Source organism: Triticum dicoccoides, chromosome 7A, assembly GCF_002162155.2.
Source record: "Triticum dicoccoides isolate Atlit2015 ecotype Zavitan chromosome 7A, WEW_v2.0, whole genome shotgun sequence".
Classification (NCBI taxonomy): Eukaryota; Viridiplantae; Streptophyta; class Magnoliopsida; order Poales; family Poaceae; genus Triticum; species Triticum dicoccoides.
The window spans coordinates 505,031,136-505,043,623 of NC_041392.1; the positions used below are offsets into that span (position 1 = coordinate 505,031,136).

The 12,488-nt window shown below is 42.1% G+C and overlaps 1 protein-coding gene and 1 pseudogene across 1 annotated transcript; one reads left to right on the forward strand and one right to left on the reverse strand.

Annotated features, from left to right (window-relative positions):
- The first annotated feature begins 1,887 nt into the window (after window positions 1-1,887).
- On the forward strand, window positions 1,888-6,789 carry LOC119330363 (signal recognition particle 19 kDa protein-like). The gene is made up of 4 exons (XM_037603469.1): window positions 1,888-2,000; window positions 2,114-2,336; window positions 2,466-2,565; window positions 6,312-6,789. The coding sequence occupies exons 1-4, from the start codon at window positions 1,930-1,932 to the stop codon at window positions 6,434-6,436; spliced, it is 519 nt and encodes a 172-aa protein (XP_037459366.1). The 5' UTR covers window positions 1,888-1,929; the 3' UTR covers window positions 6,437-6,789.
- Window positions 6,790-7,353: 564 nt separating this feature from the next.
- On the reverse strand, window positions 7,354-11,415 carry LOC119330364 (annotated as a pseudogene).
- Window positions 11,416-12,488: the final 1,073 nt, after the last annotated feature.

A 12,488-nucleotide genomic window follows, 5' to 3' on the forward strand; every position in this document is an offset into this window, starting at 1 on the left:
TCTTCAAGCATCTCTTTTAGGATCACCAATCATGTACTCTAACTTCTTCTTCTCTTGCCCTTGGTGCCTTCCTTATGTTTGAAAAGATCACCAATACTCTAACTTCTTCTTCTCTTGCTTTAACACATTCCTCCCCAACACCAGATTGTCCCTCTCTTGCACCGGACTATCCCTCTCTTCCATGATATTGTCCCTCTCCTACTTCACGAGGTCCCTCTCTTTCTCTGTCTTGGCCCTCACAACTTGATGAATGTTTGTGAATGATTTGTCAGACATCTTCTTATCAAGATCTTCCTTCATGTTAGACAGAGCAAGTTGTGTGTTGCCTAGTTGGGCCAGAGCTTGCTCCTTCTCAGCCACCATTTGAGCAAAATCAACCTTAAAAAACCTCAAGTCTTTTTCCATCTTTTCCTTCTCTCTCACAACCCTAAGATTTTCTTCAGCATTAACTACATTGTCCCTCAGCCTAAGCTTGTTCTCATCTTCATACATGCCCCAGATCCTAGCTAGGCTCATCTTCAAAGGGGCAGGCCAATCAGGGCCAACCTACTCTAGATAGCTGCATTTAGGTATCTTCTACAAATTTGCAACAAAGAAAAATATTCAGTACAATGAAAAAATGTGTTAAATTCTGGTTCAACCACACTACAAATGTTCAGTTTACATGAAGAAAAGACAGTTTACTTGAGCAAAATTAGTCAACTTCCACAAATTCAGATTTACAAAACTTTAAAATGCATAAATTTTGTTAACTGACAGAAGTATACAAACAACAAGATTCAGTTAACTGACAGAAGTATAAACAACAACATAAACACTGAATCAAACTGTCAACACCATAGTAATATATGCATTTGGCTGTCAGAACTGTCAAACTTAACTAAACACTAAATCAAATCGACCAAATTAGCTACTAACCTTCTGTTCACAAGCTAGGAATCTCCTCCCACTATCCACTGAATCAAATGCCACCAGCTTCTCACACACACATGCATGCTCACATCTACTCACTCCGTTCCAAATTACTCGTCGCATAAATGGATGTATCTAAAATTAAAATACATTTAGATAGATCCATACCTGTGACAAGTAATTCGGGACGGAGGGAGTAGAACTCAGATATGTGGCCAGGCCGCTCCATTCCAAGCACAAGATGGTGGTAGGTAGCTAAAACAAAAGTAAACCAGCTTCATTTGCTAACTACTAATGCACAACCAAAGAAACCCCAACCCTACCAGAGATAGAGATCTAACCTGCACTTCGCTGCTGACTGACTCAGCGTCGGACGGGCTGCCAGAATCGCTCCAGGAAACCATGGCCAGGAGCTGTGCAAATGCTAGTTCAAGGGTTCAAGGGCAGGGGATGGGGGAAGGGAGCTTGCTGCCGGCGTCGACAGAGGGGGAGGGAGAGGGAGAGGGAGAGGGAGAGGAAGGGGAAAGGGGAACAGAGGTGGGGGAACGGGAACAACAACAGTAGGTGTGTGTATTAAACCGTGAAGTAGTGCGGGTTGATTCAACGAAACGGCAGGGGCCTTTGTGCAAAAATGCAAGTGCTGACCGGTCCAAGCTCAGGACTGCCACTTGTCGATCTGTGATTCGCTCTGGACCAAATCATCACATAGGGGGTCAAGTCGTGGGAGCCATCAGTTACATTTTGCTAGTTTTGGACTAAATCATCACATCTTGTGCAAGTTCATGGACCGAGGGTGCTATTATACCTCAGTAATAATCATAAGAACAGTTTGCACTATTGGCCCACCCCTGATTTTTTTTTGAAACAGCTCCAAAAGGTAAACATTAAAATTTGTTTTTTCGTACACAGATGCACAGCTGATTTTTCATGAAAATTTGTACGTTTTCGAAATATGTTTTCCATAATTCGGAGCACGCTCCTGTGTGCAGAGTCCTACGCGTTGAGACCCTGCGCTTCATGATCGTCATCACCGTCGACCCCTTTGTCCGTCTCGGTTTCGAGGGAAACACGAGTTGCCAGATCTCCCGGTACGGACTGGAGCTCCCTCTCCCATGGCTCTCTTAGCCTGACCCGACCACGACCGAGAACCGCACTAACCTCGCGCGCTCTACCTCTGTCTCTCTTTGCTTCTTGCAACCAGGATCCGCCCCTTCCCCGACCCGAATCGCGCGGAGATGGACGCCGGCGGCGCCGACCTGAGGAGCAGCATCAAGAAGTGGAAGATCATCTACCCGGTGTACCTCAACTCCAAGAAGACGGTGGCCGAGGGCCGCCGCATCGCCGCCGCCAAGGCCTGCCCCGACCCCACCTGCATCGAGATCGCCGACAGCTGCGCCTACCTCAAGATCCCTCGCGCCATTGAGGTACCCATATCGTTTCCCCCCTTTCTTTTCGTTGAAATTTTGCAGTCCGGGATTCCCCATGTTCTTCCTTAGATTCATATATATATATACGGGCGTTGATGTTTGGACTGCTTATGGTATTATATGCAGTTGGATAAGGCATACCCGCGGGATTTCTTCCAGGTGGGGAGGGTGAGGGTGCAGCTCACCAATGATGACGGCTCCCCAGTCAACCCTGCAATCACAACAAGTAAGCGCTAAAACTGCTTATTGATCCTGGAACACCCCTTGTCTTTCATCTCTAAGCATTGTTTGATAAAGTGGAAGCTATGCAATGTAAAAAAAAAAGGTCAAGGCCATCTAATTCTATACACGCTCATACCATTTGCAAGCTATCCCAATTCCTGTTAGTGCAGCTAGTAGAGCTTTCAGGAATAGATTTCTGCTATGTCAATGTTTCCTTCGCTTTTATGAAGTAAGGTCGGTCCTCTTTAAGTCCTAAAGATGTTACTATCACGAGCTATTGTTAAAATACACACTGTTAATTCCCTGGAAGGAACTTAATTTTGGCTCCATGCAACTCTTGTTGTACTGTTTTCAAGGTTTTGTGAAATCAGTATTCCCCTGGTATGTTAAGATGTTGATTCTCCACATTTTAATGCACATCAATGATGCATGGTAGAAGAACTGTTGTTCATTTTCTACGGGACTCTCTCTTCATTTAACCAATGCGATGTTGTGGATACGAGATTACAATCTTAATCATCATAAGTTGCAAAGATTTGTTTCTTCGAGATGAGTGCTTTGGAATATAGTCGCTCCTAAGTTAATGGCAAGGAAGTCTCTTCTAAAATGAGCAGAAGATAATCTCCACAGTCCACACTAGTATGCTATAACTATGGGCCATCTTAATTAAGTATATATTCCTACCTGATTTCTCATATTGATACTATCATCTTGAATTGCTTACACATGGTTTTTGATGATTTACCCTTTTTTTTGCGGGATAAGGTTTACCCTATTGACTATTATAGTCAGGTAGTGATGCTGTGAAGTGTGATCAAGTTGTGGATCTTCAGTAAATTTAGTAGTTCAGGACAATGCAACGAACAATGTAACATTCAACGAATTCAATGTCTAGTCTTTTAATATATTCGGCTTGGCTTGATTTTTTTTTTCTGCTCTTAGTTAGACAATTTTGCCCAAGTCAGATGTGTGTGGCTGATCCATCTCAGCATCCTGACGCATATTTCCATTTTAATGGATCAACAAATAACAACACATAAGTATTACCAACATTGATTATCAAGAGTTATCTTTCTAGGAGAACTGAAGTTGCAAATATGAGTGAATAAACTTACTCCCTCCTTCCATCTATATAGGGCCTAATACAATTTTCGAGGCTAACTTTGACCAAATGTTAGAGCAATAAAATATGACATGCAACTTACACAAAGCATACCGTCAAATTCGTATGTGAAAGAAGCTTTCGATGATATAATTTTCACATTATGCATGTCATGTACTATTAATCTTGTCAATAGTCAAAGGTTGTCTTAAAAAATGCATTAGGCCCTATATAGATGGAAGGAGGGAGTAGTAATCATATTACATGGCATACTAGGTGGCATAGGAATAAATAAGAAATTATGCTGAAATGAAATAAATGACGGTAACACATTTTAACATAATAACGGTTAAACAAACTTACTATCCCATATTGCGCTGTGAAGTCACATTCAAGAGTTTTTCATACTAAGCATTCGACATTCTCCAAATCTGTTTAGTTTTAGTATGTCTGTGACAAGGATCTGCAAACTTGGAAACAACCATGAGAATATTCACACAAAAAAATGTTTCCACCCAGCTCTCGGGACTCGTAGAGTTATGGTGCACAGACATAAAAAATAAGCAAAGGCTGCGGCTTGGCTTGTTTTGACGAGTACATGAATTCTCGTGAAGCCTTGTCCAACATAGCATGACTAACTAAAAAGGGTAAGTTTGGAGATTAAAAAGAAAGGACAAGGTTGAGATAAACTACATGGACCACTTTATTTTGATATGCTTCCCTGGACGTTAGTCGGTAAAACAGTAAAATGTTTTTTTACTGTTTTCCTTATGCAAATGGAATTTCTGCTTACACAAGCAGAAACTTTTCTGGTAAATGAGTTTTGGAGCATAGCGAATAAAGGAACCCATAGATAGGAGATATAAGACCATGCTTGCAAAGGATTAGGAGATCTGCTATAGTCGTCGTGGACCTTAAACCGTTATGTTTGCAATGAAGTATTCCCTTTTTGTGCTATCAGGAAATAAAGTATTGTTGACACGGATTTCTTTTGTCCAATTTTTTTTGTAGATAGATACTTTAGGAGATCCCTTGGGTGCTGCATGTGTTTGTCATGATTGTTCCATTTCCAGTTTGTAGTATGGTTATTTTAGCCGATTTACTAGTCCTTCGTACTATGTGATTGTAGCTTAGATGCAACAGTATGGACAACATGGCTGGTAACTCATGGTCCTAGCTCAGATTACAAGGGAAATTCTCTCACTTGCCATGGCCTAATGATGCTTGTGTCGTGTTGTCAGTATATGAATATCACCGAGAGGATGGCTGGACTGATATGATAATGACATTCTTTGATTAATTCCTGCTTAATTGCAAATGAAACGTGGCAATCAAGAGATGGGATGACTCTTAACAATATAAACTAATATTATCATATGCCTAACAAATACACCTACAATAATAGCATCCTTATCCTTATTCAGCTGAGCGATGCCTGGAATTGGGCTGGCTGCCATTGAGGCCTCCTTGCGCACCTCCCATTGTCCACTACAGGGCACATAAATACTTCTGACTTTGGATGTTGTGTGGCATCAAAGCGCCAGGGATTTAAGTTTGTTACCCTATGTGGATCATGTATTTCCTGGGCTTTGCTTGGTAGTGTCGTCAAATCTTGTGCATTGTGCTTTTATTTAGCCCATCTTGGTATGGACAAGAATGCATCAAAAGAATGTACTTATCTTCGGTTATCCTTGATGCTGTATAATACAGCTAGTTTGATTTTACCATCTCTATGTAATGTGGGACCATGCCTATGCATCTGTGTTGAATCGAGTTCTGTTAGCCAGCAGCTCAGCACCATGTTAGTGATATTTCTTATCTGAAAATTGTATTCGCTGTTAAGTAGAGCTGATGCATGATAGTGGAATCTTTAGTTTCTTTCCTCCAAATTCAATTTTTTTTCACTGTTGGCGAGAACTTCCATCACATATACTCCCTCCGTTCACTATTATAAGATGCTCCAACCTTTTTTCTGAATCGGATGTATATAGATGCGTTTTAGTGTGTTTGTTCACTCATTTCAATCCGTATGTAGTCCATATTGAAATATCCAAAACATCTTATAATAGTGAACGGAGGGAGTAGCTCTTAAGGTGGTCAAAATTGTCTAATAGGATAAACATGACTGTATTCACCTGGATGTTGCCTCTAGTATAATGTTGCCTTATATAGTTTTGTAGATTCTCTGCAACCGTTAAGCTTTTCCTGTTGCCCCTCACAATTGTGTGTGCATGTAAGTTAGTTGTTAATAGAGCCTTTATGTGTTGATTTGTAGTGTCTAAGGCCATCCACCCATATCATTTGGAGACGTATTTTTGCTATTTTTTTAGAGGATTCAGGGGGTAATTACAATGTTGCTTAATGTTATTTTTATGTTTTCTTTTTAATTTGCTCAACACATTTTGTTCCCTTTTGGGGGGAATAAAGACGACTTGCAGTTGTAATTCCTAGTTACTTTGAACATGGATATTTCCCATGATATGCATGTCTGTCAATCTTGTATTTACTCAACGCATTATGTTCTCGGGTTACTTTGATATGTCTGGCAATCTTGAGATATTTATAGCGCGAAAGGATATTTCCCATGATATGCGTGTCTTTGAACATGCTTTTGTCTGTCCTACTGACACCAGGTCTTTGCATTGCAGAGAAGCAGCTAATGATCCAAATAGCAGAGCTGGTCCCCAAGCATCATGGGAGGACTAAGAAGCAGGAACCAGTGGCAGGTCCATCAGTTACAACTACTAACAAGAAAAATAAGAAGAAGAAGTAGCATTCTGTGTTGTTTTTCTGTTCATAGAAAGTTTTCTAGAAAATTCGTCAGAGGGAGTTCTTGGCTGTCTGTCTGCTATGAGGCCTGAAAAACTGTGAATTTTCTGAATTTCTTATTTTATATGGTGACTTCTGCAACCGTTTTTCTTGTGGCCTTGAAAGACTAAAAGTGGGAACTACCTACTGTTGTTTGCAGCATTGAGAGAGTGAGTTTGCAGATGATTTCAGTTTGGTACTTGCAAATCCAATGGAAAATATACTTTGTTAGAAACTAGTACGAATGGATGGAGTTCCACCTGAAAAGATATGTGTGGCCTGGCCCTATATATAATTTAAGGCCGCGTTTGGTATGGATGTAATGTAATAATTTAATACATGTGTATTTAACTTACCGGTGTAACTTACCGGCCAGAGCTATTTCCAGCCAGAAACCAAAATGACGGGTGGACGTCCGTATTTTTTATAAGTGTATGTAGAAGGAAAGCGATAATGCAAACAAGGCGGTGTGTCGCTGGAAGCAAGTGGAAATGCAATTGTTCCAATTTTTTTCTCGTGAATGTTTGGTTTGCAGAATGCCACTGAAGAAAATGTTATCTCCTGAATCTTTTTTTTTCTTTCTTCTAAGTGTATACCTTAAGTTTTGGTTGTCTTCGTGGCATGCTATCACACGTGTGGGTGTGGCGTTCACTAGTACCCCCTCCGATCCATACTCTTTATTGCTCAAACGGATGTATCCGACTATTTTAGAGCTAGATACATCTATTTGAGCGACAAATAATATGGGTCGGAGGGAGTAGTAAAATTGTCTCCAGGCCTCCCGTAATCAATGGGTTTTTTTCTTTCTAGACAGTAGAAAATTGCTTCTCCATGTCACTTTGGTGAAAGAACATAGCAAAAAGATTGCATCAACTGTGTAATCAGTTACAGATAAACTGGAACGTATAGCCATATTCAGCAACCAAACCAGTTCGATACAGCCTGCTGATGAACACTAAGTATGAGAAAACTACGACAAAGTGCCTGGTTTAAGTTTCTGAAAGTGTGGGGAGGACGACCCTCCTAGCATTTTTCTCCTCAACATACCCCTTCCTCTGTTCTTGTGCGCATGCCATGATCCTCTTCGACTTTTCGCTCTGAAACAACATATTGAAGGAAATGAGAAGACACAAAGTGTATCCAGACTTAGAACAAACTAAACAAAGAGAGCAATAAAAAACATCAATACAACTCACATGTGCTACCCTTTACCCGCGAGCGTGGAAGATCAATAGTCGATATCTGTCTCCAAGTTGTAGGGTTCTCTTGTGTACATCACGTACCATTTTCTTTTGTTGTCTCCCTCCCGCGCATACCCCTTGACACGCCCGACATGGCTGAATTTTGCCCACTCAGGGCCCGATTGTCCCGCAGCTATGGATCTGAGCAGTGCTATGCTGCAATCCAGATTCAATTGCCTTGGGTTTACGCCTCGCATGTATTCCGGGAGTGCTTCCATGCCGTAGTCCTCTAGAAAGAGGCTTTGGAGTAATGGCACACCCTCCAGTACCTTCATCTTTGGGCACATGATGATGGCGAGCTTCTGCAATACGGGGAGATCGGTGATCCTCTCCAGGTCAGGGTTTTGGGACACTTCAAGATCGACGATAGAAGCAAAGTTCTCAAGTGAAGTGAGGTGTTGGATGCTTTCTAGAGATAGTTTTCTCAAAGCCCTTGCATGGTAGGAAAGACCCGGAGGAAGGCACCTCAGTTTGCAATGCTTGAGCTGAACCTCCTCCAAAACGGGCATGGCTTTCACTTCTTCTTCCCACTCCCATACCTCCCATTGCACCATTTCTTTTAAGTCCAGCTTGTTCAATCTGGGAAATGAAACCATTGTCTTGGAAGGAGGATGACCACAATGATGGTAGAGTTGCATGAATTCAGGACCAACATGCTTGATTGCTGGAGCATGGCAGATATGAATGAATTGCAAGTATGGGAGCTCACATAAACCATCAGGCAGTTGGGTGCAGCAAGTCAGGTCATCAATCCAGAGAGTATTTAAGCTCTTCAGGGCCGTTGCAGATGTGGACGTCATCCACCTTGGTAGCCGTCGGCCAAAATATCCTCCAATTTCCAGGCGTTCTAAGCAATGTGGAGGGCACAACTCATCAAACAACCCTATGATTTTTCCTTGCTCTTCCTCAGAGACGCCTGCTTCCTCTTCCACCAACCCATCGTCTCCCGTCCTACTACTGCAGCGTAAGATCAGCTTGGTAAGATGCACTTTCTCACACAACCTTGCCTTTTCAGCAGATGAGGCATCATATACATTCTCCAAACTGTTCAAACCAAGCTTCCTTAGCTCACAAAGAGGGCCCAACTCTTCCAAACTACACCACTCGTCATCCACGTGGCCTGGAAACCCGAAAAGTATCCTCATATTTGATAGCGCACCAAACCCCCGAGGTATGGTGGCATCTTTACTAGTTTCATTCATGTTAAGATACCTCAGGTGTCCTAGTTTCACAATGCCACTAGGAAGCTTCTTCAATTTTCTACAGCTCCTAAGGTCAAGGAGCTGCAAAAATTTCATCTCGCCAATGTTATCTGGCAGCCTAAATATGTCAGAGTCTCGTACAGACAAATACCTCAAGTGCTTGAGTTGATATATATGATCAACCAATGCAGCAATGTTTGCGGATTGAATGTGCAAATTACGTAGACTTGAAAAATAAATCAATGTTTCATTGGGCTTGATCTCGAATTGGCCAGCTGATATTAGTGTCCTTAGATGTTTCTGTTCTTGTAACATGCTCCACTTCAGTTTATCTGATTCAGATCCTCCGGTTTCTATAGATAAGCGAATAAACTTTTGGGAACCAAGTTTACTAATTGTGGAAGTCTCGCGAATATGAGCTACTAATGCTTCATCTTGTGACATGCATTGACCAAATGAGCGAACAACATCGTGCATGATGCAATGATATTGATTGATAGTCTTGTTGTACGGCTCTATGAGGTTTCGCAAGATCAACTCTTTATAGTACTGTCTCCCAAGTTCTTCTAGGTCATCTGATGAGCTTCCATGGACAAATCCTTCGCCGATCCACATCCCAACAATTGTATTGCTGCCAAAGACTATGTTTTTAGGGAGAAGGGAGTAGTGCAAAAAGCATTGCTTCAGGCAAGGAGATAGATCTTCATAGCTTATGTATACAACATAGTTAAGCTCTTCAGGCATTCCAACAACCGACCATGCAGAATCATTCAAGACCTTACCCCAGTCACTGTGATTTCTATCTTTCTGACGCAAGAGCCCTCCCATCACTTTGACTGCGAGCGGCAAGTCATCACATTTTGATACAATTTCCATTCCAGTATCCTTTAGTGCAGCAATATCGGACTCATCCATCTCACTTGCGGCTACCTGCAGCCAATTCAAGCCCAGATGACTCAATCATCAATATATAAGTAAGTTATAATTTTGTCAACTACTCCCTCCGTTCGGAATTACTTGTCTTGAAAATGGATGTATCTAAAACTAAAATACGTCTAGATACATCCATTTCTGTGACAAGTAATTCCGGACGGAGGGAGTAGCTACTAAGCTCACCAAGAGGAAAAATCAAATTAAAGCTGCCTCCATAATCCTTTACATTACTTAAACCAAGGGAGTGTTACCATGACCGATAGTCTATGTTTATTTATTTACAAAAGTAATGAAGCAATGGTTCCTTAAATTTCACTAAATGGAATAGTGAATTAAATAACTACTCCCTCTATCCAAAAATAAGTGTCGCTGATTTAGTACAAAATTAGTATAAGGTTGTACTAAATCAATGACTTTTTTGGGATGGAGATATTATTAAGGTTAAGAGTGCAAAGGCAAGAGACAAAAAAGATCTTCTAAAAGAAGGGTTACTAGTTAATTAGTATGGACCTGTTTCTTGAGCAAGGACCAAGCATCATCGGCATCTAATTTGTCGATGTGGTGGTAGGGAGGTATAGCTTTCATCCCTCGGGCGACTCTTTCATCTCTAGTGGTGACCAGGACTCGGCTACCTGGAGTGGCCCCATTAACAAGCGGTGTTTTGAGCACATCCTCCCATGCTATATTATTCCAAACATCATCCATCACTAGCAAGATCTTCTTCCCTGTCAAGGTATCCTTGAGGACTCGTTGAAGCGTGGCCTTTGCATTTCCAGCATGCGAATGGTCTCCCCCTGCTTCAATGATGGCTCTCTTCAGCAGCTCAGCTTCGTTGAGGTCTTGATTGATGCTGACACATATTGTCTTGTCGAACTCACTTTGGATAGCCTCGTCGTTGAAGACCTTCCGGGCGAGAGTGGTCTTGCCGATCCCGCCAACACCCACAATAGCGAAAACCATGACTTTGCCGTCTCCATGGCTCGTTCCCCCCTTGATTCCAGTCAACATGATCTCCACCAGCTTTCTCGTGTCCTGTTCGATCTTCTCCCCGACGACACCCGACCGGTCAAGCTCCCCTGACGTCTCGCGGCTGGGAAAGGCAACATGTGAGGCATGTACTTTGCCACCATGGTCATCGTAGGAGCCGAGGTTGATGAAGCTAAAGGCAGCACTCCGCTCCTTAATGTTGTCTAGTCTCTGGTTAAGCACCTTGATGCGGCTGCTGATATCATGGGTGAAGAGGGGACTGCGCAGGCAGGAGAATAATTGGTTGAAGCACCCCTTTTGTGATGCTAATGGACTTTGCTCCATGGCCTTGAGCTGGCAGAGATCAAGGATGTCGGTTGCTTCATACATGACACCCTTGAGCTCTGTCACCCATCCCTGGACACTATTGTCGGTGATGCGCCTTCTGTCAGCATCGGTCAAGAAGTTCCTGAGGTCCTGGAGCCGAACGCGCATCCTATTGATCTCACCGGAACTCCGAGAAGCAAGCTCACCTCTTCTTTTCCTACCTCCATTAACATGTTTAGCACGTTGGATGCTAAGGCATTCAGGATCATGGCCATTCCTTCGGATCCTTTGCTGTAACAAAGGGAAACCAAGTATCATCACCAGCCTACCGCCATTATTAGCTTTAACCAAAGATTTGTCCATTTTGTCCATGGAAAAGGCTAGCACTTATTACTCACAAAAAGATGTGGTATACACATGAGAAACAACAAAATAGGGAAGCTAGATAACATTAGGAGACAGAGCTATGGATGAATCAAAACCGGCCAATCAAAATTTGAATAACATTAGGAGACAGAGCTATGTATGAATCAAAACCGGCCCATCAAAATTTGAACCATAACAAAGCTTGGGTTGAGAGATCAGAGACAGAGATCCAGAAATTACCTTCAAGATGGTTATGGTTGTTGGGCCTTCTCTGAAGCAACTTGTGGCGAAAGAAATGGAACAGGGTTCTGCATACGGAACCAAGAGAAAATTACCTAACTAGTTGAATTGAATCAGTCATTACCTAACCCATGAACCAGATGTTTGACTTTGTTCGGAGTTATACGTGTGCACGACATGTGAGCTCTTGATGGCAGTAGCCAATTATTCTCACGCCATTCCTTAATAAAAGGTACTAATTGTTTTTTTCGATAAAGGGTAAATTTTATTGACTCAAAATGAAGCATCAAGAGAATACAAACATAATGAGTACACACCTGGCCTTTGCATAGTTAGGATGCACACAGCCAACACTAACTCACACACACAAAACACGCCCACAAATAGCAAAGTCATGTAAGACCAAAGCTAAACATAGGCGATAAAAAAAAATCCAAAGTAACAGACATGCGACCGACAAACTACAACAATGACCATATCTGCACCAATCATCTCATGACATCACACGGACGGGGTTCTTCAACAGCAATCACTGCTGATGCCTGGTAGACTGTCACACAACTCTTCTTTATATTGACTCGGTTGCGATGAGTTAAGAATATCAATCGCCTGTATTGGTTTCCGCTGATTTATTTATCATCATAGACGACTGTACATGTAACCAGCCTGCCACGACGACCCAGAGTAACAACTTATAGTGAGAGGATACCCTGGCTATGCACTCAAAAATGCACACCCTGAC

What these genes read in the sequence shown, in the direction of transcription:
- LOC119330363 (XM_037603469.1), top strand. Translation starts at nt 1,930, where the DNA reads ATGATCGTCATCACCGTCGACCCCTTTGTCCGTCTCGGTTTCGAGGGA. An exon ending in ACGAGTTGCCAGATCTCCCG is followed by an intron (nt 2,001 to 2,113) that starts GTACGGACTGGA and finishes TCTTGCAACCAG; the next exon opens with GATCCGCCCCTTCCCCGACC. An exon ending in CAACCCTGCAATCACAACAA is followed by an intron (nt 2,566 to 6,311) that starts GTAAGCGCTAAA and finishes TTTGCATTGCAG; the next exon opens with AGAAGCAGCTAATGATCCAA.